Consider the following 23477-nt stretch of genomic DNA (forward strand, 5'->3'; position numbering starts at 1 on the left):
CATCTTGTACTACGTGCAGTGTCTCTACTATCGCTGAATACCTCAGCAGCGCAGACACGCAGCATTCGGCGAATTGCGCTAGCCGAATCTCGTTCTGCCGACTTTATTTCGACTTTGTTTCGAACCGTCTCCCGCAGCCTGCAACACGTTTGGTACGGAAACACTGCTTCGCAGCTTTCCTCTAACTAGCACCCACGCACCCAAGGAATAAATAAGCCCACTGTTTCAGAATCGCGACACGCGCCAACGCTATTTCCAGCGACTACTCCATAATTGGCTTCCACTTTGAGACTGTGCCATCCTGCCGCGGAATGCACCCTCTCTGGCGCATCCTCCCGATAGCATAGTGCATGGTCTGCGAGCTTTTCAAGCCATGAGCCAATTCAGGACACCTACCCCGATGTGGCGCGCATCAATATCAGTCCTGGGTCTCGGCGGGGTGGCTCATCTACGAATTCGCTGGCAGCCCTCCATTACCAGCTCGCCGGGATATGCCATAGCTTAGCATCAATCACTAGACTATCCCATTCGTTCTGGAACGCCTGTCACGACGCAGGTCCCAGGAGCAAGGGGCGCCAGTTTTAGCCAGATGCCATATAATCCCCCTCATATCTCTCTATCGGCCATGAGCGAGTGCCTCCCCACGGCCCCCGCTACCAGTCGCATGCAAACAAGACAGCTGCTTTGTGCGAGGCTGCCTCACATTTCGCCATCGGCACTATGCTTCATTCACGAGTGTTAGTGTGCTCATGCACGAGGCATTGCCTAGGTCAAAGCGTCCGCGCGAAAGGAGAAGAGGCAGCAAATGGACCTCGAGTAGGTGTCTCTTGCAAGTTGCAGGCACGGAAACCTTTGGCTAACGTAGTAGCGGCGTGCCAATGTCTTTGAATCGCGCGACCAGAGCTTAACCAGCTTCCTGGGTTAGAAGTGCATTGAGACATTGGCTTTGGCTTAAGCAGAGATTGACAGCTTTTGGGGGCATCCGCTGCCGAGGCACCGAGCTTGCTGTTGGCACGTTGCTTTTGCATCGCCATGAGCTCGTACGAGGACGAATCTACCCACTCTATAGGGTCAATGCCAGTGACCTTCTAACCTGAGTCTTGAGCATCAAGCGTTAGAGGTGATACTTCAGCCAGGCATGGAAGCAGTTGTAGACCTTCCTTTCTGGTCCTTGTTCGTTCGCCCATGTCTCAGGAGTCAACTTAGCATGGTGCTATTCTCCTTCCCAGCTCTATATTATATATATCGCTATACGGAGTAATAGACTTGTACTTAATTAGTGGTTAGAAAATGCCGGCTTGCCGCATCAGGTGGTAATCTTGGTTGATTCATGGACACCCTTAGCTTGTGTTTGTGTACCGTTTCAGCCACGGCAGTGCGTCCCAGATGCCATTTTCATAGATTGCCATTGTTTACTGATACCAGTAATAGTTGCAGCTTCAAGGGTGCAACGCTTAATTGCCGTGATTAGGTAAGGGACGTCTAACTAGGTCAGGCGCCCCATCACTGTAATCTGTCGTTTCGAGCACTGGGTACCTACCTAGGTAGGTAATGGAACCATCCCGGCCACTCGCTGTGGTCTTCATCATCACAAATCTAAAATTCAGATTGCAAATTGCGAGAATTACCAGAATTGCTCTACCAAAACCGCAAAATTGCAAAGTTATCCAGATCGCAAAGTTGCTAGGGTTAATATAAATTCGAAATTTGCTCAAGCAGCTCCTGCCTGCGAAAACCAGTCACCTCATCACCACCAGCCAATCAAACCCCTTTCCTCGGGCTCCCACGCACCGCCTAGCCCAAACCCTTCAAGCTCCTCAAGCCCAACGTCATTTCAACACTTTGCTGCCTGCAGGCTGGCCGCCATCTGTTCCATTTCTGCAGTGCCTGGCCTAGCGACGACTTGGTTCAAATATTTACAATATGGTATTTTAGATTCGTCTCTTCCAACGCCCGTCTTTCCAGGCTTCCCGACTGCTGAGCCTTCTCGCCGCCCCCTTGTCTCCGCCGACATCTGATATACTGGCACGAAAATTGTTGGGCCCCTTGCTGCCACCAATTGTGTCACAATTGCAGCCGAGCTCGGCCTTGCCAGCACTAACACTGGACGGTACCTCCACTTGTTCAATACTATTGGAACAGCCGGACAGATGCCACCCAAAGAAAACATGTCCAATTCCAACTCTTCTCCGTCGACACTGACCGGCTACCTGGAGCAAACGGCTTCGGTGCTGAGCTCTGTGGCCTCATATATGAAACTCCCGGCCCTTGCCTCTACGGTATGTCGCGGTACACCATGCGATATGCGCGCTTCCGTCATCCCATGTTTGCCCAGACTGACCTCACACACAGGGCATCGCTGCGATCCTGACATCTCTACTATACTTTAAGCAAAAGTAGGTCTATCCAGTACATGTGACCAGTGCCCTTAGTGCTGTTCAGCTGACCGTCATGCCATTGCTACCACAGGGCATTAATTTACCCATCACATATGCCAGCCAATTCTCGAACCGATGTGCCTCGCCCCTCCCAGTTTGGTATTCGCGACTTCGAAGAATTGGTCATCCCTACAGACGATGGCGAGAAGCTGTCTGCCTTTTATATCCGCGGTCCGCGTGATCACAAAAACTCCAGGGTTACAATACTCATGTTCCACGGCAACGCAGGCAATATCGGGCATCGATTACCCATTGCACGCATGATCCTCAATACCACTGGCTGCAATGTGTTTATGCTCGAGTACAGGGGCTACGGCACATCGACGGGCGAGCCTGACGAGTCTGGACTGAACATTGATGCTCAGACAGGCCTCAACTACCTCCGCGACAGAGCAGAGACTCGCCATCACAGCTACTTCATCTTTGGACAAAGTCTTGGCGGTGCCGTAGGCATCAAGCTAGCTTCCAAGAACCAGAGCCGCGGCGATGTTGCCGGTCTCATTCTTGAGAACACATTTTTGTCCATGCGCAAATTGATCCCATCTGTCATTCCGCCAGCCAAGTACTTGACACTTCTCTGCCATCAAGTTTGGGCTAGCGAATCGGTGCTTCCCACTATAGACAAGGTGCCCATCTTGTTCATCAGTGGCTTGCAAGACGAAATCGTTCCGTAAGTGCCATTTCTATGTTAATATTCCACCACCCTGTCATGATGAACAATATCACCCACAAAATATGAACCCATGCGGCTCTGATTTTACATTTGAATTTATATCTGAACTTTCAACCCCACCTTTCTCTTCTCCTTCAACTTGACGCTGTTCTGCATTGCTAACACGGGTTATGAAAGGCCGGAACACATGAAGCGACTATTTGAAATTTCTGCCGCCCCAAGTAAAATCTGGAAACCATTGCCTGGCGGTGATCATAACTCCAGTGTGTTGGAAGAGGGCTACTTTGAGGCGATTCAGGAGTTTGTAAACGAGACCATGGCTGAGCATATAAAGGAGCAAAAAGGGCCATAAAGCACCATCTAATTCATGACAAGGAAACATACTTGGCGCGAAAAGGAGCGCCCACGGGGAGGAATAGGGGCACGCGCACGACGTGCTCGAAGATGGAGTTGATACCCACTGTTGCAAAGACGGAGAGATCGTGAATTACCCTATGGGATCACGCGATCGAAAATAAGCAAGTAGCATGTCCTGACATCTCGCAGAAACGGGAAGCGTTCAAGGCTACGGCACACGTATAGAAAGAACGAAAGCATCTTGTTACCAGCATAGGCTGTTCATGCAGCTCACCCGGAGGCAAGCACATCATCTTCTCGGGCACATCACTGTATCCTCTACGAGGCGGATAAGATACCGCATTCTAGTATTTCTGCATGCCGTAATGCAGGCTGAAAAGGTCATGACATGCAGGGAGGTCCAGCCGGCGTACGATGCAACCGTAGCATTGGAGGAGCGCCCAAATCCTCGCCTCCCCCCATGTTTGCCAAGCATTTTCCGCATTGCAAAAGTCGGAGAGATGACGATTTGGTAATCGGAGACGCGGGCAGCAAGATTGCATCATAACGTAGAAACAAGCCAGCTCGGCAATCTTTTCTTGTTCTTCCAAGACATGCATATAGATTGAACCCAAGCCCTCGAGCGCCTTCGCCTACCAAGTATCAGGGTTCATCTGAGACCCCGAAAGAAAAAAAGAAAAAACCTGGCCAAGATACGTAATCGGCGTCAAGAAATCTGCCGTCCCATGTGACTCGGTCTGTTGAAAACACGAAAGGGCTAGAAACATAAAAAAAAGCTCAACTCATCCCGTCCGGCTGTTTAGGAGGGGGTGGGATAGGATGGGTCAGCTGAGGGCCATTCCGGAGGGGTTCAGGTTACACTCGTAGAGGAGAACAGAGGAGAAGCCGTTGCCTTTTTTTGTGTTTTAAATGTTTGATTGCAACCTCGAGGGACTTTGACAAGAAGAGAAATTAGCCCTTGAAACTTTTCTGTCGACGAACATCTCGTGATTTGGTGCAAGGGGGAGGGGGGCTTTCTCGCCGCCATGACAGGCGCGCATGATGAGGTTGGTGGCTTGCGACTTGCATGGTACCCGGGGTGGGGGAATCATTAATCTTGTTTGGGTGCCGGTGGCAAAGGCAGTCAGCCCGTAATCGGGAGTTGACGGTGGGAGGGTGGGTTTATCAATATACTTTTGCTACGACTCGAATTTTTGCTACGATTCGGATTCCTTTTGGCAAAATGGCAGCATTCTATCGATTTCGACTTGGGAATAAGGTAGAACGGGTACGCGGATAACGATGTGCTTTTGCCAACAGTCAAGTTTATCATGTAACTGCTATGCTGTTGTTCGCTGCATTTGAAATGCCAAACGATATAGATACTGTAAGCTCGTAGACTGACTTCTCTGTAAGAAAGTATACCGGGGACAATAAGTAGAAGTCTCCCTTCCGTCTAGCATTCAACGTCGCCATCGAGCTGCGAGGCCCACGGCCGCTCCGATGCCTGGTCTACCCTCTTCTTGCGCAGGCCCAGAAGGCGACGCCCTGTCCCTTTGGCCGGCGCCATGTCTGCCGCGTCCGTCGACTCTTTCTTGGCCGCTGCGCGGCTGGCTACGGCACTCCAGCCGCCGGCGCCGTCGTGTCTGACCGAGGAGTCCTCGCGGCGGGTGATGGCGTCGCTCGCGTCGACGTGGCACAAGAAGACGTTGCCCGCAACGTCTTGGTTGCGGACACGCTCCGCGACGCTCTTCTTGAGCGCGCGCAGGGCCGTTTCGATGCCAGCGGCCGACATGAATGACGAGTACTGCACCGTGGCGCGCATGAGCACCTCATCGGACGGCAGGTACTCAATCTTGAAGTGAAGGGACGGTTGTTCGGCGAGATCGGCCGCCAACGCGACAGCCACTTCATCTGTCGTCAGTCCAAAGCGAGGCGACGTGAGGAGGAAGGCATTGAGGGGCTCCGTCTCCTGAAGCACCGGCGGCTTCACGGCATTGGCAGCAGCTGCGGCTTCCTGTGTGGCGCGAATTTTGACACACTGCGCAATCGTCTTGCTGGGCGCCGAGACGAAGCGAGGACCCTTGTACACCAACACATAACGGAATGGTTCATTGTCCTCGCTGCGACTTTCCAAGCCGTAATCTTCGGCCAGAACATGCAGGAATCGACGCTGGTTATTGGGCATGGGCTTGTAACGTATTCTGATTTCCGTCGGGCTTTGCGAAAAGACGCGGAATTCGCGCTCCTGCGTCTCGCACCATGACGGTGTCGCCTTAAACAGGGCGAGTGTGTCATCAGAGTACGGTACATGGTCGTTAGTATGCGTAGCTGGATCAATGTTGAGCGCGGCAGCCAGGCGTCTGTTGCGCTCTTGTCGCAAGCATTCATCGTCGCATTTGATCTCGGGTCGCGCAGGCTCGCTATTGGTGTTGCTGGCAAGGCATCGAACTTCCTGCTTGCGGAGACCACAAGGACATGCGATTTCGGTCCTGCCAGAGCATGCTGCCGTTTCGTTGCATGGCGTCTGACCATGGCAACTGCTCTGGCACCGATGCTCACAAAACATCTTGACTTTGCCACAAGTTTGGCCGCATTGTCCGCCTTCAAGCGTAGAGTCCTCGCAGTCTCCTGGTCGATGGCACAGCTTCTTGCAAAAATGTAAACCACACTTTAACTTCTTACCACAAGGCTTTCCACATCGTGCTTCTTGAAGGTGGCAAGGCTGACTGTGCAGCTTTTCCTTTCCGCAGGAACACCATTTGTCAACAAGGAATGGGCATTTCGGACATCCAGCTTGCTCGGGATGGCAATGATGCTCGACCGGGGGATGCCCGCATTCTGGCCGACGCAAGCAATGAAACCGACACTCTGGAGCAACAGTCCCGCAGGGCTGAGGCGGTTGCAAGACTGTTCGACCACAATCGCAGCTGATTTCTGCAAAGATGGCCTCAGGGCAGCTTGCACAAGCGCCACGATGGCAAATTTGTTGGCAATTGTGGCTGCCGCATTTCAGAGCGCGACCGCAAGTTCTGATGCATATGTGCTCCGCCTCAACAGCTGTTTCTGGGGCTGTATTTCGGTTGCGTCGCCGCGCAGCCTGTCTTTCAGCGGCTCTCTTCTCCCCTGTGCAGCAGATTTCCGTACATTTGTGGCGGCCACAGCTCATGTTGGCACCACATGTTCTAGCACAAGTCGGTCGGTTTTCCTCGCGCTGATGGCAGACTCTCGACTCGCTTGTTCTACCACAGCGGCAGCTTACGTCGACTTCCACCAAGCAACAGCCACAGTCACCTGCGTGGCATTTTGACTTGCACACATGGCCACAAGGAAGCTTCTTCTCGCATATTTTGTCGCAGTGTGGTATGATATCGTCACAGCTGTTCCTAGGGTATCCAGGAAGCTCTGTCAGTGATGTCTTTCCACAAGGGCAGTCAGTGACAACATCTGGAGCAAAGGGACAGTGGGCCGGGCTTTCATCTTGGGCGTGGCAGACTTGAGAGCATTCGTGCTGACCACAGTCGTATTTTCGTTGGCACGCGGTTTGGCAGCTAAAGGTGCCTTCGAACAATTCCTCTTTCGAGACTGAATATGAGACTTGAGGATCATCTCGCTCCGAGCAGGGAATCTGTTTTGAAACACGACCACAGAAGCAGGTAGCATCTACTTGCACTGGGCATTCGCCACAGAGTCCGCTATGACATGGTATTTCACACACATGTTCGCCACAGGGCAGCAAATCATCACAGGTGTCCTGGCAGCTCCAGCCGTGTTCGTAGTCGGTCTCCCTGCAAAGCTTTCTCGATGAGTTTTTGCCGCAGAAGCACGATTGCTCTGGGCCCAGAAGGCTACAGGGCGGGCAGGGGCCAGAATGACATTGAAGTGGACAAGGATGCGGGCATGTTGGACGTGGCTTCGAACATGTTTGACCACAAGAATGGGGCGGTAGCGACAGACTGGCGGGCTTGGGGCTGATTTCTTTGCCGCACCAACAATGGTATGTGCCTGGATCATCTGATAGCTTGGAGTTGCAAGCCGGGCAGCGCCAGGAGTTCTCGTTTTGCATCTGAGCAGATTGAGGCTCCTCCTTCTTCATCTGGTTGCTGTGCCATTTCTTGGCGCATTTCATGTGAACAACAGTCCAACAGAGCGTGCAGGACCAGATGTGGGAAGTACGGAGAACTTCGTCTGTGCAAACTGTACACTCATAATTGGCATTACTGATGTCTTCGTGAATGCGCGTGGCCAAGTCAGACGCCGTCGACTTCGGTAACTTTGGCTGAGTCTGCTTGGGGCGCGACGGGGCAGGTTTCGCCACTTTGCTACAGTGACTTTAGTAAACGAACCCCTGTACGACGGGCGATGGATTCCTCATTGCTGCTCACCTTCTAGGCACTATCGGTTGGCCCGGAACGAACTCAGGAGCATCTACACTGAGGCCGACTGGAGCAGAAGAAGATGAGTTGGAAAGTTCATTGCTAGCTTCTGTGGCCGAACTTAGATGGCCTCCAAATGCGCGGTGACCGGCGGGACGGGGTCCAGTAGGAGTTGATCCTGAGACACCTGTCTGGCGTTTAGAAGGCTTGCTTCGGTTCCCGCGTGATCGCGAATTTGAACCGCGAGGGAGATCTTCTTGAGGAGGAGCAGGTGATGAATGCACGCTGCCGTTCACACTAGGAATATCGGCGCTCCCCTCGGAAGGGCCATCATTTGGTCTTGGGCCTCTACCACTGCGACCTCGGCGACGGCCATGATTGTATCTCCCCCTGGATGACCCTTGTGATGGAGTATGTGGTGGGTTGCCTTGGTTTTCGGGCATAACTTGAAGAAATGCGATGGAGGCCTGCCTCACCAATTGCGATGAAAGCAGGTATGCTGATGCAGACGTTTGCTAAGGAAATTATGCTGCGGCGCGCGGACCCGGGTGTGAATTGAGAGCCTTGGATAATAGCGGTATGCCGATTGAGGGCCTCAAAGTAGCAAGAGTGAGATTCAAGGAAGAATGCGAGTTGAGATGAACAATTGGGACGGCTTGGAGGCGAGTCCTTGATGATTTTGAAGGTTGGTGGAGCGGCGCTGCCGCCCGCGAGCCTATCCTAGCTAGGCCTGGTTCCAGACGCCACCTCCAACGCTTACCAAATGCTCCTTTGGCTCCTCAATGAGTCACTTTGCAAGACTCATCTTGCGCAGATTTAACAGTCCGATTGGCCAATACTGAGACGCGATTCCAGCTATTGATGCACGACCCACAGCTATCGAGTCACAGGTAAAACAAAAAAAATAAAACAAAAGTCAACGTTTGTTCCTTGCGATCTGCATTCTGTGGGTTGGTTAGTCATTGTCGCGTGCCTATTTGCTGGCGGCGCCACAAATGGGGAGCTTCGCTAAAGATATGAATCTCTGGAAAAACATGGGTAGAAATTATATGGATATTCACTTTAGTCATCTCGGGAGAGGCGGCTCTTTACTCTATTTCCTTGTCCGCGTATCAGCAGCATGTTTGCTCCTCTTTCATGACTGCTCAACAAAGTCCGGTCGGATGTTAAATCCAGGAAGAGGACTTTTCCTGAACTGGCTTTATCTCTAGCGCGATAAAGTGAATAGTCGGATCATTTCACACAGCTGCATTCGTGCTCTGGCGGGTGATCCATGGGTAGCAACTTGAAAAAGCTTTCATGGAATGTCTACAGGGTACGACGTGTGGACTTGTGGTGACCACACCTGCCTGCCTGATCAACGAAGCATAACCCCCTGAAAATTTTGTTTAGAAAGTGCTTTGATAAATCTATGAATGGTATTTGTCGGAATGAATGATGTCCACCACGCAGTTCTGACGAAACGCAGACTCCCGGGTTCCAGGTCGCGCTGGCCGAGAGGAGGTGACGAGAACCAACACGAGGGGCAAAATCATGGACAATATTGTTCGATGCGCAAAGCTGGAATTTCATCTACAACAGAGTTAGTGAGCTACGCAAGCCCATATAATTTGATACACTTCAGAATTTCACAACTCAGAATCTAAACTGTTGCTACGTGTGATGTCTCCAGATTGACTTGCCTGAACAATGAATAAGAGAATCAAGCTCTCGGTCGTGTATAAGTGGTAAGTGCTTTCGCTACTTGGTAAATAGCGAATTACGACCGCATCCATGGAGAATGTATGTCATTGCATTTTTCTGAACGACTCACCTGTATCAGTCTATATGTAAAGCGCATGCAAGCCTCAGCATTGACCGCCGCATCGGGTTGCGGCATTGCGCACAGAGCCATACCACATGTACCAGTACGATTATTGACGAAGGAAAAGCCTGTTTAATTTGGATTCTCGTATCCATAGGACTATTAATATGTGCGTTTCCGCTTCCCGGCGGCTTTGCGCAAGGTACCATCGACCGCATTGACACGATTGGGTCCGGCACTGCCAGCGCTCGGAGGCGAATGACAGTAGAACGGACGAAAGAGCGGATGAAGAAAACTGGCTGAAACTTCGATGACAGGTATAATTATAATTATACGAGAACGCAAGGAGAATGGGTTAATACTGTCATACTCGAAACTGAGATTCTCCCCCGTAAAGTCTCAGTCGGTCCGAACCATACAGCAGCGGCGGCAGAGAGCTCTTGAGATGATTCAAAATGAGCCTGAACAGGGTCAAGAAGCAATGCCTCTTTTCGAGAGACAGCTTCAACCGTCTGCTCGCACCGTGTGTGCACAGTGTTTGCACCGTGTTCGGGGACACTTGCAACTGGGCAGAGATCGTTTGTTTGTTCTTGTCCCTGCCTCTCGCACTCCTACATCCTCACCCACGAGTGCCATATTTGCCGTCGGCTTCCATCATACTGTTGAAGATTCTGATTTCGCCCGAGAGTTGACATTTGGTCTGAACCTTGTCTTGTCGTATGGCGCGCGCTCTTCGGCAGCCTGCTCCGCCCGCATTGGGCGAGCCACGATCAGCTAAGAGGCTTGAATGCTTCTCCACGCTGCATGAGCGAGCCTCGTCGCCATCGGCTGATCGCTATGCAAAGGATGACATCAAAGCGCCTGTGCAGCTAGGCTACTGCGCTACCGCCTTGTCGCGCATCTCACGCGAAATCAGAGACTGCTGGGTGGCGCGTCGCCGCCCATGCTGACTTGGAGCCATGGAGCAAAGCCTTTGCACCTATAATTTGAAGTGAAACTCAACAAGGAATCTCAAATGATAAACTAAAGTTGCTGGTGGGTCATATATTATCCGAATGTATGAAGATAGGAAAAGGTGGGAGGCTTACGCCTAGCTTTGCGCGGTAAGTGTGGTGAGAACCGGCCGAATACCTTTCGTGTGAAATGCACCTCTCCGAGCAGTTCTGGGCACTCTCCTACCATCGCTGAGCTGTTCGCCAAACGAACATAAATCGTCGATGGCATATGCGTCTTACGAGCCTCACATTTATGTATCTCCCTGTCCTTTGCCATGTGGTTCGCTGAGGGGGCGTGCGCCGCCCGGCCCTTTTCTGTAACGCCCGCGCTCTGAACCCCGCCCACGACAACCAAGTAACAGACGGGTAAGGGAAGCTATTTCGCAACAATGACTTAAACCAGAAGCACAAGCAACACTAGTGGACCGAGACGTTCCGAAGGTAGTCTGGTCTGTACCTTGGTCGGGCACTACAAGCGCCAGGTCCTCGTTCGTCGCTCCACGCTATTTGACCGTGCCAACAACATAGACATTAGGCCCGGATATTTCGATTCGGCAATACGGCATTGGTGGAGAAGAGACCGTTCTTCAGCTGTTGTTGATCCCACTCTCAGCTTCTGGCAACAGAGCCGTGTCTTTGCGCCGCCACGCGTTTGGTATTATTTAACTTTTTAGTCATTCGTCCTTACCAGAATGGAATGCTTCTTCCGCTTCTCTTACTCTTGACTATCACACCATGTAATGTGCTGGAATCGCTATTTGATCAACACACTCTTTTGAAGCACAGGCCCGTCGTGGCGGTACAAGTCACCCAAGATGAAGACCCAGACACTGGCCACCGCCGCATTCGCTACTCTATCTGCTTTTTCGAGCGTAACAGCCACTTCAGATCAAAGCCATGCGGCTCTCGTGTCACCGCGAGAATTCGAAGAACAAGACTGGCAGCACCAAGGCTGTTACGTGTAAGTGGATGGTAGCCACGTGCTGTACAAGTATCACAATCGACTGATTGTCAAGGCAGTGACGTAGGTCGCACAATTAGCGATGCCGTCAGTACCGATGGAGGCATGACCAATGCCAAATGCACAGCATACTGCTTCGAAAGAGGATTCGTATACGCCGGCACTGAATACTTTTCAGAATGCTACTGTGGCAACTTTCTCGCTCGCGGAGCGAGGCTAGCCAAGGATGAGGATTGCAGCACCGAATGCGCCGGGAATAACACCGAGGCTTGCGGTGGCAGAAATAGGTTGACCTTGTACAAGACAGAGCTCATTACACCCCCAGCGGTGAATCCAGGGGTCGGTGACTGGGAGTCTATGGGCTGCTACATGTGAGATGCAGCCACCAATTACGCAGCTTCCATGCTGGTCATGGTGGTCTATCTTGCAAATGCCTGCTAACTTGTGATTAGTGAAGGTAGTACAGGGCGTGCGCTGGAGCGCCAGATTTTCAGTGTTCCCAGCAGCAATATGACGGCGTCGCAGTGTATGGGAGCATGCGATATCCAAGGCCTCTCTCTTTCTGGCCTCGAATACGGAGGGGAATGCTGTGAGTCACTCATCGCCCGTGCAAGCTCGTACAATAAGGAAGCCTTATACAGTATGGAATGCTAATCACGGTGGATCGAAGTTTGTGGCAACGAAACTAAAAACTATGCAAGAGCTGCAGCCTTTGGTGGCTGTAGCATGCCTTGCAACGGCAACCGCACAGAATTATGTGGCGGTTCTAATCGCCTCAATCTCTACCGGAACAAGCTTAGGTACACCTCGAGCCCAACGTGAGTAATTGCCCTCTATAAGCAATGCCAATTACATCAGCGTCTTACCTCATTACAAGACTTGAGAGCTTGTATTAGCAAATCTTCAGTGACTAACTCAAGATTCCTCTAATACAGACCACCAGCTCCCACCGAAACATCTGGTAGCGGTGACACGACACCGACACAATGCCCCAACCAGCCTGCCGCAGTTGGGAAGGAGTGGAAGTTCCATGGCTGCTACACAGAGGGAGATGGGGTTCGGGCTCTCGACAACAGATCCTATTCGGACAATGAGATGACTCTCGGAGACTGCTCCCGTTTCTGCTCCGGCTTTGCCTTTTTCGGGCTTGAGTATGGCCGAGAATGCTACTGCGGGAACGCCTTCAACAGCGGTGCCGTTGAGACATCAGAATCCGAGTGTAGCATGCTCTGTCCCGGCGGCATGCAGTGTGACTACTGCGGAGCCGGCAACCGTCTCTCCGTGTACCTGAATTCAAGAATACACGTCGGTCCCAGCAGCAGCGCTGTCACCACCGCCAGGTCCACTTACACGACCATCAGCACCAGCTTGCGTATTTCAGGCGGCACCGACTCTGTGTCGTCGAGCGCCATTTCTACACTCTCACCTACTGCTTCGTCCATTGCCGGCTTGAAGCCAACAATAGATTCTGAAACTCCCAGTTCCGTTGCCTCCTCTATTGTCTTCACGACGACAGCAAAGAACAGCACAGCCGTGGAATCACAGCTGACCATTGCTACGAGCGGTCCAGTCTCAAAACTATCCACGACCGAGAGTTTGGTTTCCACTGCAACAGCTCCAAACTCTAGAATCACATCTTGGGCCTCCTCAAACTGGCACAGTACCCATACAAGTCTCCCTCCGCCTCTCATCAGTGATACATCCGTGCTCCCAGAGACTGAGTCGTCTTCGAAACTGGTTCAAAACACGACATCTAGAGATACTTTGGCATCTGCTTCTTCTCTACCATCAACGGCATCGATTTCGATCACCACGACATCCACAGATATTTTGACATCTACTTCTCTGTCATCGACGGCATCGATTCTAGTCAACACGACATCTACAGATATTCCAACATCTATTTCTTCTCTATCATTGACGACATTGATTCCGATTACCACGACATACTAAAGATATCTTGACATCCGAAGGTATTGCGACATCTAAAGATATTCTGACATCTGAAGATATTTCGACATCTACTTCTTCTCTGCCATCTACGGCATCGATTGTAATCAACACGACATCTACAGATATTCTAACATCTATTTCTTCTTTGCCATCGACGACATTGATTCCGATTACCACGACATCTAAAAATATTCTAACATCTGAAGATATTTCGACATCTACTTCTTCTCTGCCATCGACGACATTGATTCCGATTACCACGAAATCTAAAGATGTCTTGACATCCGAAGACGATTCGACATCTACTTCTTCTCTGCCATTGACGACATCGATTTCGATCAACACGACATCTAAAGATAATATAACATATGCTTCTTCTCTACCACCGACGACTTCTATTACAATCATCAAGACATCTACAGGCTCTTTGGCACCTGCTTCTTCTCTACCATCGACGACATCGATTTCGATAAACACAACATCTAAAGATATTTCAACACCTACTTCTTCCTTACCACCGACGACAGCTATCTCGATCAACAAGACATCTACAAGTCCTTTGACATCTGCTTCTTCTTTGTCATTGACGACATCAATTCCAATCAACAATACCTCGACACTCATGACTTCTTCCGCTTCTTTCATCCTTGCCAATTCTTCTAGTACGGCCTCACCAACCTCAACCCCAACCCCGACACCTACTGGTCTACTTCCTGACGGCTGGGGTTTGTACGGCTGCTGGATTGATGGTGCTCAAGGTCGTATCCTGGATAAACAACTTCCCGATTCTGACGAGCTCACACTACAGTCTTGCGCAGCCAGCTGTGCGAAAGCAGGCTATTCAATCGCTGGTGCAGAGTTTCATTCCCAGTGCTTCTGTGACAACCACATTATCAACGGTGGAATCAAAGCCAACTCTACAGACGAATGCAATATGCCCTGCGCGGGCAACTCTACCCAAAACTGTGGTGGCAGCGATCGTATGACTATCATGTCCATCGGACAGCCGAAGATTCAGCTCGCGCCGGTCACTCTACAGGCGGTAGGGAACTGGAAGTACCAAGGCTGCTATGAAGACAATGTCAATCAAACCAAAGTCTTCTTTTGGCAAAACCTCTTTCCAGATGTCATGACGCCAGAAATGTGCCTGAACAGGTGTGCTGATTTTGGCTACATGGCCGCAGGCCTTGAATACGGCCAAGAATGCTACTGCGGCGACCCTGAGAACATCATCGTCATGAAGTCAACAAAAAAGGCCGAGAAGGAATGTGACGTTCCATGCGTTGGAAACTCTTCCGCGTTCTGCGGCGGCGGTTCGCGCCTGTCCACGTATTTCTGGGGTGGGAAGCCGTTCTACTCATGGGACTTCCCAGAGGCTGGAAGCCCTGCCGCCGGCTCGTATGACTTTCTCATTGGCGGCACCAACATACCTCTCATAACTTCTCAGGCAATCAACGGCAAGGTCACTTTCTTGGAAAAGTTTGGCACGGGTCCGCCCAACTCCACCGGTGCCTACGAGCTCGATCTTTCGCAGATTGACAACTGGGACCTGGCTTGGAGAACCATGCATGTCAAGACTGATGTTTTCTGCGCTGCTGGTCTCACGCTCCCTGACAAGGCTGGCCGTCAAATCAACATTGGTGGCTGGTCTGGGGCGTCGACGTTTGGCGTACGCTTGTACAGCCCTGATGGTAAGGCCGGTGTCCACGGCAAGAATGACTGGGAAGAAAACGCCAGCATTCTCAAGCTGCAGGACGGCCGCTGGTATCCTACAGCCATGAACATGGCCAACGGCTCCATTCTGATTATTGGTGGCGAGGAGGGCTCCAACGCGGCGCCCGTGCCGACGCTGGAAATTCTTCCCTACACGGGCACGAAGCCGCTGCACATGGATTGGCTGGAGCGAACTGACCCCAACAACCTGTATCCATTTGCTACCGTTCTGCCTTCTGGCGGAATCTTTGTCGCTTACTGGAACGAAGCCCGCATCCTAGATGAGAACACTTTTGCAACGGTCAAGACTCTGCCAATGATCCCCGGCGCTGTCAATGACCCCATGGGTGGCCGTACCTATCCTCTGGAGGGCGCAGCTGTTCTCCTCCCCCAATACGCCCCTTACAAAGACCCCCTTGGCGTACTCATCTGCGGCGGCGCAACCACCGGACCCAACAATGCTCTGGACAACTGTGTTAGCATCTATCCCGATGCCGAGAGCCCCAAGTGGGAGCTCGAGCGTATGCCTTCTACCCGCGTCATGAGCTGCATGGCGCCTCTGCCGGACGGCACCTTTCTCATCCTCAACGGTGCCCATCACGGTGTTGCCGGCTTTGGTCTCGGCGTCGACCCGAACCTGAATGCGCTCATGTACGATCCCAGGAAGCCGCTTGGACGCCGCATCACGGTCATGGCCAACACCACAGTTGCGCGAATGTACCACTCGGAAGCTATCACGCTCCTCGATGGCCGTGTGCTCGTGAGCGGCTCTGACCCTCAGGACGGCGTCAACCCGCAGGAATATCGCATAGAAACTTTTACCCCGCCGTATCTACTCTCCGGCAAGCCTCGCCCGACATTTACCCTTAGAGACACCGACTGGAAGTATGGCCAAAAGGTCAGTTTTAAGCTGGGGGGCAAGGCCGTCAATGGCGACATCACAGTGTCGCTACTTGGCTCCGTCTCCAGCACTCACGGCAACTCCATGGGCGCGCGCACCCTTTTCCCAGACATGTCCTGCTCGGGCACATCGTGTACGGTCACGGCACCTCCTGGCAAGTACATTGCACCGCCTGGTTGGTACCAGTTCTTTGTTCTTGATGGTGGTATCCCAGCCGTTGGTGTCTTTATTCGCATTGGCGGTGACCCTGCCGGTCTCGGCAACTGGCCCGAGGGCGATTCCTTTACACGCCCGGGGGTTTAATGAGAGATTCAGTGGCTTCTTTTCAGTGCTCGATAAAGCAGGCCTAACGAAATGAGCTGCCTGTTATGAACGTGCTTTCTGATGAGTCAGGAAGCTCGTGTTAGGGACATACAACACCTGTCTTACTCGCTCTTGTATGCTTTAGTCTACAGCTTCTGTACATACGTTGCTATGATACAGTTTTATCAATACATTACAATGCACAAAAATTAGGAAAATGAGTAAATAAATAGGTCTGATGTACTAAGGTATCTCGACATGTACTAGTGTTTATGTACTCGCCCAATGTCTTCCGATGGCGTATGTGAGCTGTTTCTCCCCCCCCCTCCTCCCCCCTTTGTTTTGTGAAGCGAATTAACTATTCGCGACTTTGCCTAATAGCCGTATCAACAGCATCCCTCATGATCCCCGATGTTTGTATAGCGTCATAAATAGACTTGTACAGGCCGCAGCGGGAATCCACCACGTTGGCCTCAACCGTCGCCGACACGACGCGGTTTTGATCATTCTCTCCCGGGGTCGCACCGCCGCCCAGCAGCTGCACCGAAGGCGCCGAATCCCAGCCAGGTCCCGCGGCCGGATTTCTAGCGAAATTAGCCCATGCTTTTTGGATCACTCGCGAGTTGTCCTTTTCAAAGGGCGTGGCACTCTCTTCGGGATAGAATGCAAAGATGGGCCGTATCTCGGCCGAGTGATAGGCGCCGCTGCCGGGAAAGAGCTCCGTGTTGGCGAAGCTCGCGTTGTAAAAGTAGCGCCACGTCGGAATCCTGACAAATTTGGAATCGCCGGCAAGTCGGGCTGTCGGGCAGGTGTAGATGAAGTCGGTGATGAGCGTCTCGTCGCGCTTTTGCGGGCTGGGAAAGCCTTTGTATCTGGGACGAAAAGTTGCAAGGAACAGTCTGGCTGTCGTGGCTCCGAGAAATCCAGCCATTATGTCATCGAGCGTCACACCGCCGGTCAAAAACGGCGATGCCTCGTCGGCATTGGAGCCAATCAAGAGGGGCACGCGAGCGATGGCCTTGCGATCGATGAAGGATGCGGCACGTTTTCCGGGCATGGAGTTGGCAAACGTCACACCGCCATCAGGGGAAGCAGTGAAGCTGAGACCTTTGGCTTCGGCAATGTCGATCAAGGCTGATGCTGGGATCTCGCGCAGGCATGCGAGTTTGTCGGCCGCAGATTTGCAGTCGGCGTCAGAGAGTAGCGTGTCCCACGCGGCCTTTTCCTTATCCCGGTCGGCCGTGGAGAGTTCTGGCTCAGTGGACTGCAAAATAGCAGCCGCAAAAGGTACTGGATTGGGGGGCGCCGTTATAAGATTATCCACGCTTCTGGCCCCTGAGCTCTGTCCAAAGAGGGTGACCCGATTAGGATCACCACCGAAAGACCGGATATTACGCTGGACCCAGTCAAGTGCCAAACGTTGATCATGTAAACTAGATGCGTGATTAGTTTTATTCACGTCCGATGGTAGAATTAATGAAAAAAGATGAGAGGCAGTGATGGCGGTTAAAAAGAGATGGACTCACCCGAGATTTCGTTCTGCTGGCGGAATGTCGGGAGAGGTAGGAAAGCCAAACAGGTTCAGGCGGTAATTGATAGTGACGACTATCACGTCTTGATTCCCAGCCAAATTTGTACCATCATATTGAGGAAGTGCCGCAGTACCGGATGCATCGGTGCCGCCATGAATCCAGAACATGACAGGTTTATTGGAGCCAGGGTGTGCGGCCTCGGGCGCAAATACGTTCAGATATAAGCAGTCTTCACTGTCGGGGACCGAGGCTGGAGGCGTGTTGAAATATTTCTTGAGGAGTTCTGCGTTCTTTGCACCTGAAAGTAGCTGTTGATAACAGGCATTGCCGAATTGGCTAGCATCGCGCGCGTCTTGCCAGCTGTCCGGCTTCTCGGGCAGCTTCCATCTTGTCGGCGGCTTTGCATAAGGGATGCCGAGAAACTGGTTGACGGTCGAGGACACTGTCGGCTCCGATACAGACGCGCCGACGAGGATACCCGAGTCGATTGTCGCGGTAGGGCGACCGTTGTCCCTCACCGCGAGGGCGGCGGACAAGGCTGCTTGATACCAGAGCAACACAGTGCCGGTGTAAGTGAGCTTGACCATGACCACGGCTGCCACTGTATGCTAGGCGATGCAAGTAAGTCTGCGACAGAAGAGGCGAGTACCCTTTTTTTTTTCGCCTCTTTTCTTTTTAATCTTATGCATGCATGTTTGGCAATTGGGGCATCGCGCTTTTTTGTAGGCCGTGTCGCCCCAAGAGGGGTGTGAGCTAACCGTGCACTATTTGCGTAGAGAGTCCGAGACTTGCTCCTGTCGCACGTCTCACCTCTGCGATGGGCAAACACGAGCACGTCAGACTCCCCGCAACGCCGTCAGCCAAGATGGCATTGCTTGCTTTGCCCCCGGTATGCAAGGTGGTCCGGCTCAAAAGGCAAATGGACGGCCATGGGGGGTGGGCACTCGGATCTTCTGGGCCTGCTGATACGCGAGTAAGGAGGGAGACCGCAACGCAATGTCCGCATGTCTTGGGTTTTCCGTTCCTTTGGCTGTCTCGAATGGGTCTGTCGAACGGACAGATCGAGACATGGACGGCCCTTGGCATTGCTCTGGGGACGCCCAAAGAGCCTGCTGTCGCAGCGTTTCCATACTATTGAAACAGTACAGAAACAAAGTATATCAGTAGAGCCATGAGCTCTACCAAAATGTTGCGCTTTTCTTTAGTTACGAAAATAGCTCTTCGTACGGAGTACAAGACTCGAGTCCATGCGTCAAAAGACAAAACCAGATCCGTCGTTGCAATGGCACTGTCTCACTCGGTCGCTAGGGATGGTGAGATGGAGTCACGGTTGCATTCGCCTTCTCTCAGACAGACAGAAACACGAATTGTTAGCGACATCACACGTCAGGCTGCATGAATCTTCACCGACATGATCTCGAAATTCCGGTTTGCTGGTTTTCCGAATGTGAGATCATCGTAAGGCTGCTTTCTCAGTTCTGGTGGAGGCGGATCCAGTATGACATGGACGGACCCCCTTCAACGCTGCATTTTATCAAAACGTCAATGCGATGCTTCAGGGAGCTCAACAGCAACCTGGCGCTCGGGATCTTTTCACAAATATACCAACTCAATGACGAATGCAAATTATTCATGCGCGATGCAACTACAGAGTCATGCGATCTACTTGGTACATAGCCCCGTGGCAACAACCCCCTGCTTCTGTTTCTCTCAACGGAATTTTCCATATGAGATGATCACGTGACTATGTTGTACCAAATTTCCCAGGAGCTTCGATATCGGCGGACAAGGCCTTCTGAACCGCCCAGTGCTTTGCCAACGACATTCAATTAATTGCACCCTTTGTTGACGTTCAAACCCTGACTCGCCCAACATGGCTGCAGTTATCAAAGCTCTCAATGCCAAGATTCGGTCGAATCCGACGACGAGCTACATTTGCTCTACCCGTAAGTTGCAATTTCGCCTTCAGCCTCCGCACGACCTGCAGCTCCTTTTTGCGACGAGTCGAAAAGCCCTCGCCGTGCACGCCGCGTACACCTTTCGATCACCGGACCATTCGGGATGCAACATAGTATATCTCGGCTGGTTGCTTGCTCTATTTTTTGGAAACAATTTGCCATGGGACGCCGGCAAAGATGACGCAAACCGCGTGTTTGTTGATCAACTGGAGCTCCCGCATTTGTCGTTGAAGCTTTTGCTTGATATAATGACGAGTGCTAACGCAATATGTGCCCTAGATTTCTGGGGGCCCGTCTCCAACTTTGGTATCCCGGTCGCAGCCGTCATGGACACACAAAAGAGCCCCGACCTGTAAGTGACGCTCAACGGCGTGCGGCGCCGCCGCTATGGTCCCTTCGACATTATCCACCCGCTCACATGCTGCTTTTTCTCTGTCCAGCATCTCTGGCCAAATGACTGCTGCCCTGGTCATCTACTCGGCGACTTTTATGCGCTACTCTCTCGCCGTCCAGCCCAAAAACTATCTCCTCTTTGCTTGCCACTTCGTCAACGAGTGCGCGCAGCTGACACAGGGCTACCGATACCTCTCATACCACAACTGGGGTGGCAAGGAGGCGCTCGAGGCTGCCAAGGGCCAAGCCTCCAAGGTCGAGGACAAGGCCAAGGCTATCGTTGGCAAATAAGGCATATCAAAAAACGAGCAGGGTACTGCGAGGATTCTTTTTCATGACGACATTCCCAAAGGAGACGAGCATGGGTGAGCTTTGAGCTTGGAATACTGCTCATAGGCCCCGAAATGTATTTGCTTCGGAAGCATTGTATAATTGAGCATGGATGACACTGAATGGGAGCACCTTTGTACAATCCTACGGCAGACTACGCAGCAAGCGGTCTGCACCATACCTGCCCACGAGCAGACACAATCCACACTGCCTTCTCTCGGCGTAAATCAGCCAGCTCTTCTTAATGAAATCTTGCAATTGCTGTTAATCGTAGAGAAGCATGCTGACGAGGGGCTCAGCTCGAATGCTGTCTAGTACCACACACCACATTGCAAAGACTTCGGATAGAGCCGTAGCCGTATTGTTATTTGGTGGAATTACAAACACAAACGTCATCAAGACTATTTGGAATTCACCAGGAGAGGTGGGTATCGGTCATAGCGCCAGGCATTGGGGTGATCCCTGGAGATTGATCGCTTTTGGTTCCAAGAATTGTACAATTATAACGTCATTGTAGATTAGATTCCACGTCTTCATTGTCTAGTGTCGAACTGTCCAGATATAACTCTGTTTGCATAAAGACCCGTAACGAATAGCTGCCCCAATCCGCCAGAGTCGATAACACAGATTAGTGAGTGGGTGGAAATAACCACGGAAATAACGGGAACAAGGCTGTTCTTCAACACATTTCGTCTTGGAGAAAACCACTGTCAAATTGAGGTAAGAGAAGCGCTGTTATTTTGTGTGACGTAGGTAGGGAAGATCTACAGAGATTCAAAGGCAAGGTCTTTCTACACGACCATACTTGAAGTCTGATCGGCGACAAATATGGCCAAGTTCTCGACCATTGCTAAAGAAGAGCCGCATCGTAGATTGCTACCTTGATAGCCCCATCTCACAGACCCCTGCTATTTATCCGTCAATATACCGGCGCGGCAATGGCACAGAGAGTCGGTCCGATGCCGATCTTGGAAGTTTATATTATCTGCGAATCGAGAGTGACTCCTCGCAAACAAGCTCAAGTTGCCGCACAGCTTGGGCGAGCTTGCTGATTGATGTAACAGTGCCGGGATAAAAAAAACCAGCTTGTTCTACTGGATCAATGCACATTGCTAAAAAACGCGCCCGTGGGTATCCTTTTGTAGCCGACCCATTATGTCAGAGAAAACCGGCATGGCTTCGAAGCGCGCCATAAATGGACCAAATTATGGGGGTTGGCTTTGGCTTTGCTATTTGGGTGCAACCATTGGGTGGGTGTGGGTTGCTGGGCTGTGCATGTGATGCCCAGCCGTTCTTCTAGAGCAGTTGACGACGATTGCGTAACGGAAGATATTTCCTTACCTTGTTGTTGTTTCTCTCAAGTTTGAAATCGGGCTGGAAAGAAGCTAGTGGAGATAGTTTTAAAGATGACAAGTTCGGCGCGACCAAGCCGAGGTCGGAGCTGGCATCTATTTAGTAATGGACAGAGACCGCTTTTCAGTCCCCTGGTAAATGCTCCGTATTGTCTCCAAAGACGAGAGATTTAATTACGTCGCTATCTGTCTTATCAACGGCGCCTATCTCCGCGACCCTACTTTATTTTGGCATGCCACCAGCCAAGCAAAACAGGAGACCAGCCTTATCAATGGAAAGACTTCTCGGTCCTTTCGACTAGTCAGTTTGCTCAGAGGATTTTTTTTTTTCCCCAAAGGAGCGCCGCGGCGGGTGCTGGGAGTCCCCATAGAAGAGAAAAGGCTGGTGATGGCTATTGCGTACTGCGCAAATGGCAATTGCGCAATACTAAGAGCAATTACCTGCACATTGATTAGAGGCCTTTTCCTCTTGTAGTTTCCAAACATGGCGGAAAGAATGGATACGGTCAGCCATTGCAGGTCGCCGGCAACGTCACGAGACGAGCAGCGTGCACAAGAAAGTCGGACAATAGACTGACTGTTGGGAGCTGGAGGCTGGCCCGTTGTGGGGTGTCTTACCAGGGTATGTGTCTGTGTATCCGTATTCTTATTATCCTCTTGCTCTGGGTGCATGTAACTGCTTGCTCCTCGCTGGCTGGTCATGCTTGCTCCTGGCCAAGTGGGAATGCAAACTAACAAAATACTCTGTCAATGGCTTCAATGGGTCCAATGGGTCCCCCGGCCTAGCTCGGCTGGATCTATCAAAAATGGCACTGGTGGGTGTGGCTCTGGCTGAGAACATGGGGGGTTCTGTCTGACGAAGGAGAAGAGTAATATCGCAAGATGCTGAGGTTGTATGCTTGGGCAACCCTTGTGTGAGGAAGTAAATAGCGCAATGACTGTCGATGCCATCCAGGGCAACCATGCATTACATGCCCAGGTGTGTGCTATTTTGGCTCAAGGACCTGATAGCTCGATTCTGCGGCGAATCATTTATACAAGGTGACAATAACACGGCCATTGTAGACACATCTGCCATCTCGGCGTGTTTCGGTTATGAGAGGCCGATGCCGATGCCTGCACCAACTAGCGGCGGTGCGCCCAAGGCCGAGAAATAGAGACGAAAGAACAAAGGAGTGGGTGTGAAGCACCAATCATTAGCGCCCGCCTGGATCGGGGAATTTTTCCTCCTTGCTCTCGCAAAATTTATTTGGGAGGGGAGAGCAGAGACGAGAATCAGATGCGGGCGGGCTCACTTTGTATATAGCCGTGACGAAAACACGGGGTAGAGATTTCCGTATCAGCAACCGAGGGAACTAGCCAATCGTGCATTTTAGCCTTCCAAAGCACCGGGCGAAAACGCTTCGGTTCCTTTCGTCGACGCGGGGGAGCGCGGAAGCTCGCGGCGAACGGCGGCTCA

General features: G+C 51.7%; 5 protein-coding genes across 5 annotated transcripts; 3 read left to right on the top strand and 2 right to left on the bottom strand.

The window, feature by feature from the left end:
• Positions 1 to 2168: 2168 nt before the first annotated feature.
• On the top strand, positions 2169 to 3463 carry BBA_04304 (bem46-like protein; the record flags this gene model as incomplete). Its single annotated transcript, XM_008599401.1, has 4 exons — positions 2169 to 2279; positions 2353 to 2396; positions 2470 to 3108; positions 3289 to 3463. The coding sequence occupies 4 exons, from the start codon at positions 2169 to 2171 to the stop codon at positions 3461 to 3463; spliced, it is 969 nt and encodes a 322-aa protein (XP_008597623.1).
• Positions 3464 to 4903: 1440 nt separating this feature from the next.
• On the bottom strand, positions 4904 to 6016 carry BBA_04305 (NF-X1 type zinc finger protein; the record flags this gene model as incomplete). The annotated part of the gene is made up of 1 exon (XM_008599402.1): positions 4904 to 6016. The coding sequence occupies one exon, from the start codon at positions 6014 to 6016 to the stop codon at positions 4904 to 4906; it is 1113 nt and encodes a 370-aa protein (XP_008597624.1).
• A 5421-nt stretch (positions 6017 to 11437) lies between these two features.
• On the top strand, positions 11438 to 16453 carry BBA_04306 (WSC domain-containing protein; the record flags this gene model as incomplete). The annotated part of the gene is made up of 5 exons (XM_008599403.1): positions 11438 to 11583; positions 11643 to 11954; positions 12036 to 12172; positions 12527 to 13243; positions 13539 to 16453. 5 exons carry the CDS (start codon positions 11438 to 11440, stop codon positions 16451 to 16453), a joined length of 4227 nt encoding a protein of 1408 aa, XP_008597625.1.
• Positions 16454 to 16811: 358 nt separating this feature from the next.
• Positions 16812 to 18572, bottom strand: BBA_04307 (para-nitrobenzyl esterase; the record flags this gene model as incomplete). Its single annotated transcript, XM_008599404.1, has 2 exons — positions 16812 to 17886; positions 17980 to 18572. 2 exons carry the CDS (start codon positions 18570 to 18572, stop codon positions 16812 to 16814), a joined length of 1668 nt encoding a protein of 555 aa, XP_008597626.1.
• A 1286-nt stretch (positions 18573 to 19858) lies between these two features.
• BBA_04308 (UPF0041 domain-containing protein) lies at positions 19859 to 20627 on the top strand (the record flags this gene model as incomplete). The annotated part of the gene is made up of 3 exons (XM_008599405.1): positions 19859 to 19931; positions 20223 to 20295; positions 20384 to 20627. 3 exons carry the CDS (start codon positions 19859 to 19861, stop codon positions 20625 to 20627), a joined length of 390 nt encoding a protein of 129 aa, XP_008597627.1.
• Between the last annotated feature and the right edge of the window lie 2850 nt (positions 20628 to 23477).

The sequence above is a fragment of the Beauveria bassiana genome (genome assembly GCF_000280675.1).
Source record: "Beauveria bassiana ARSEF 2860 unplaced genomic scaffold BBA_S00009, whole genome shotgun sequence".
Lineage (NCBI taxonomy): Eukaryota > Fungi > Ascomycota > Sordariomycetes > Hypocreales > Cordycipitaceae > Beauveria > Beauveria bassiana.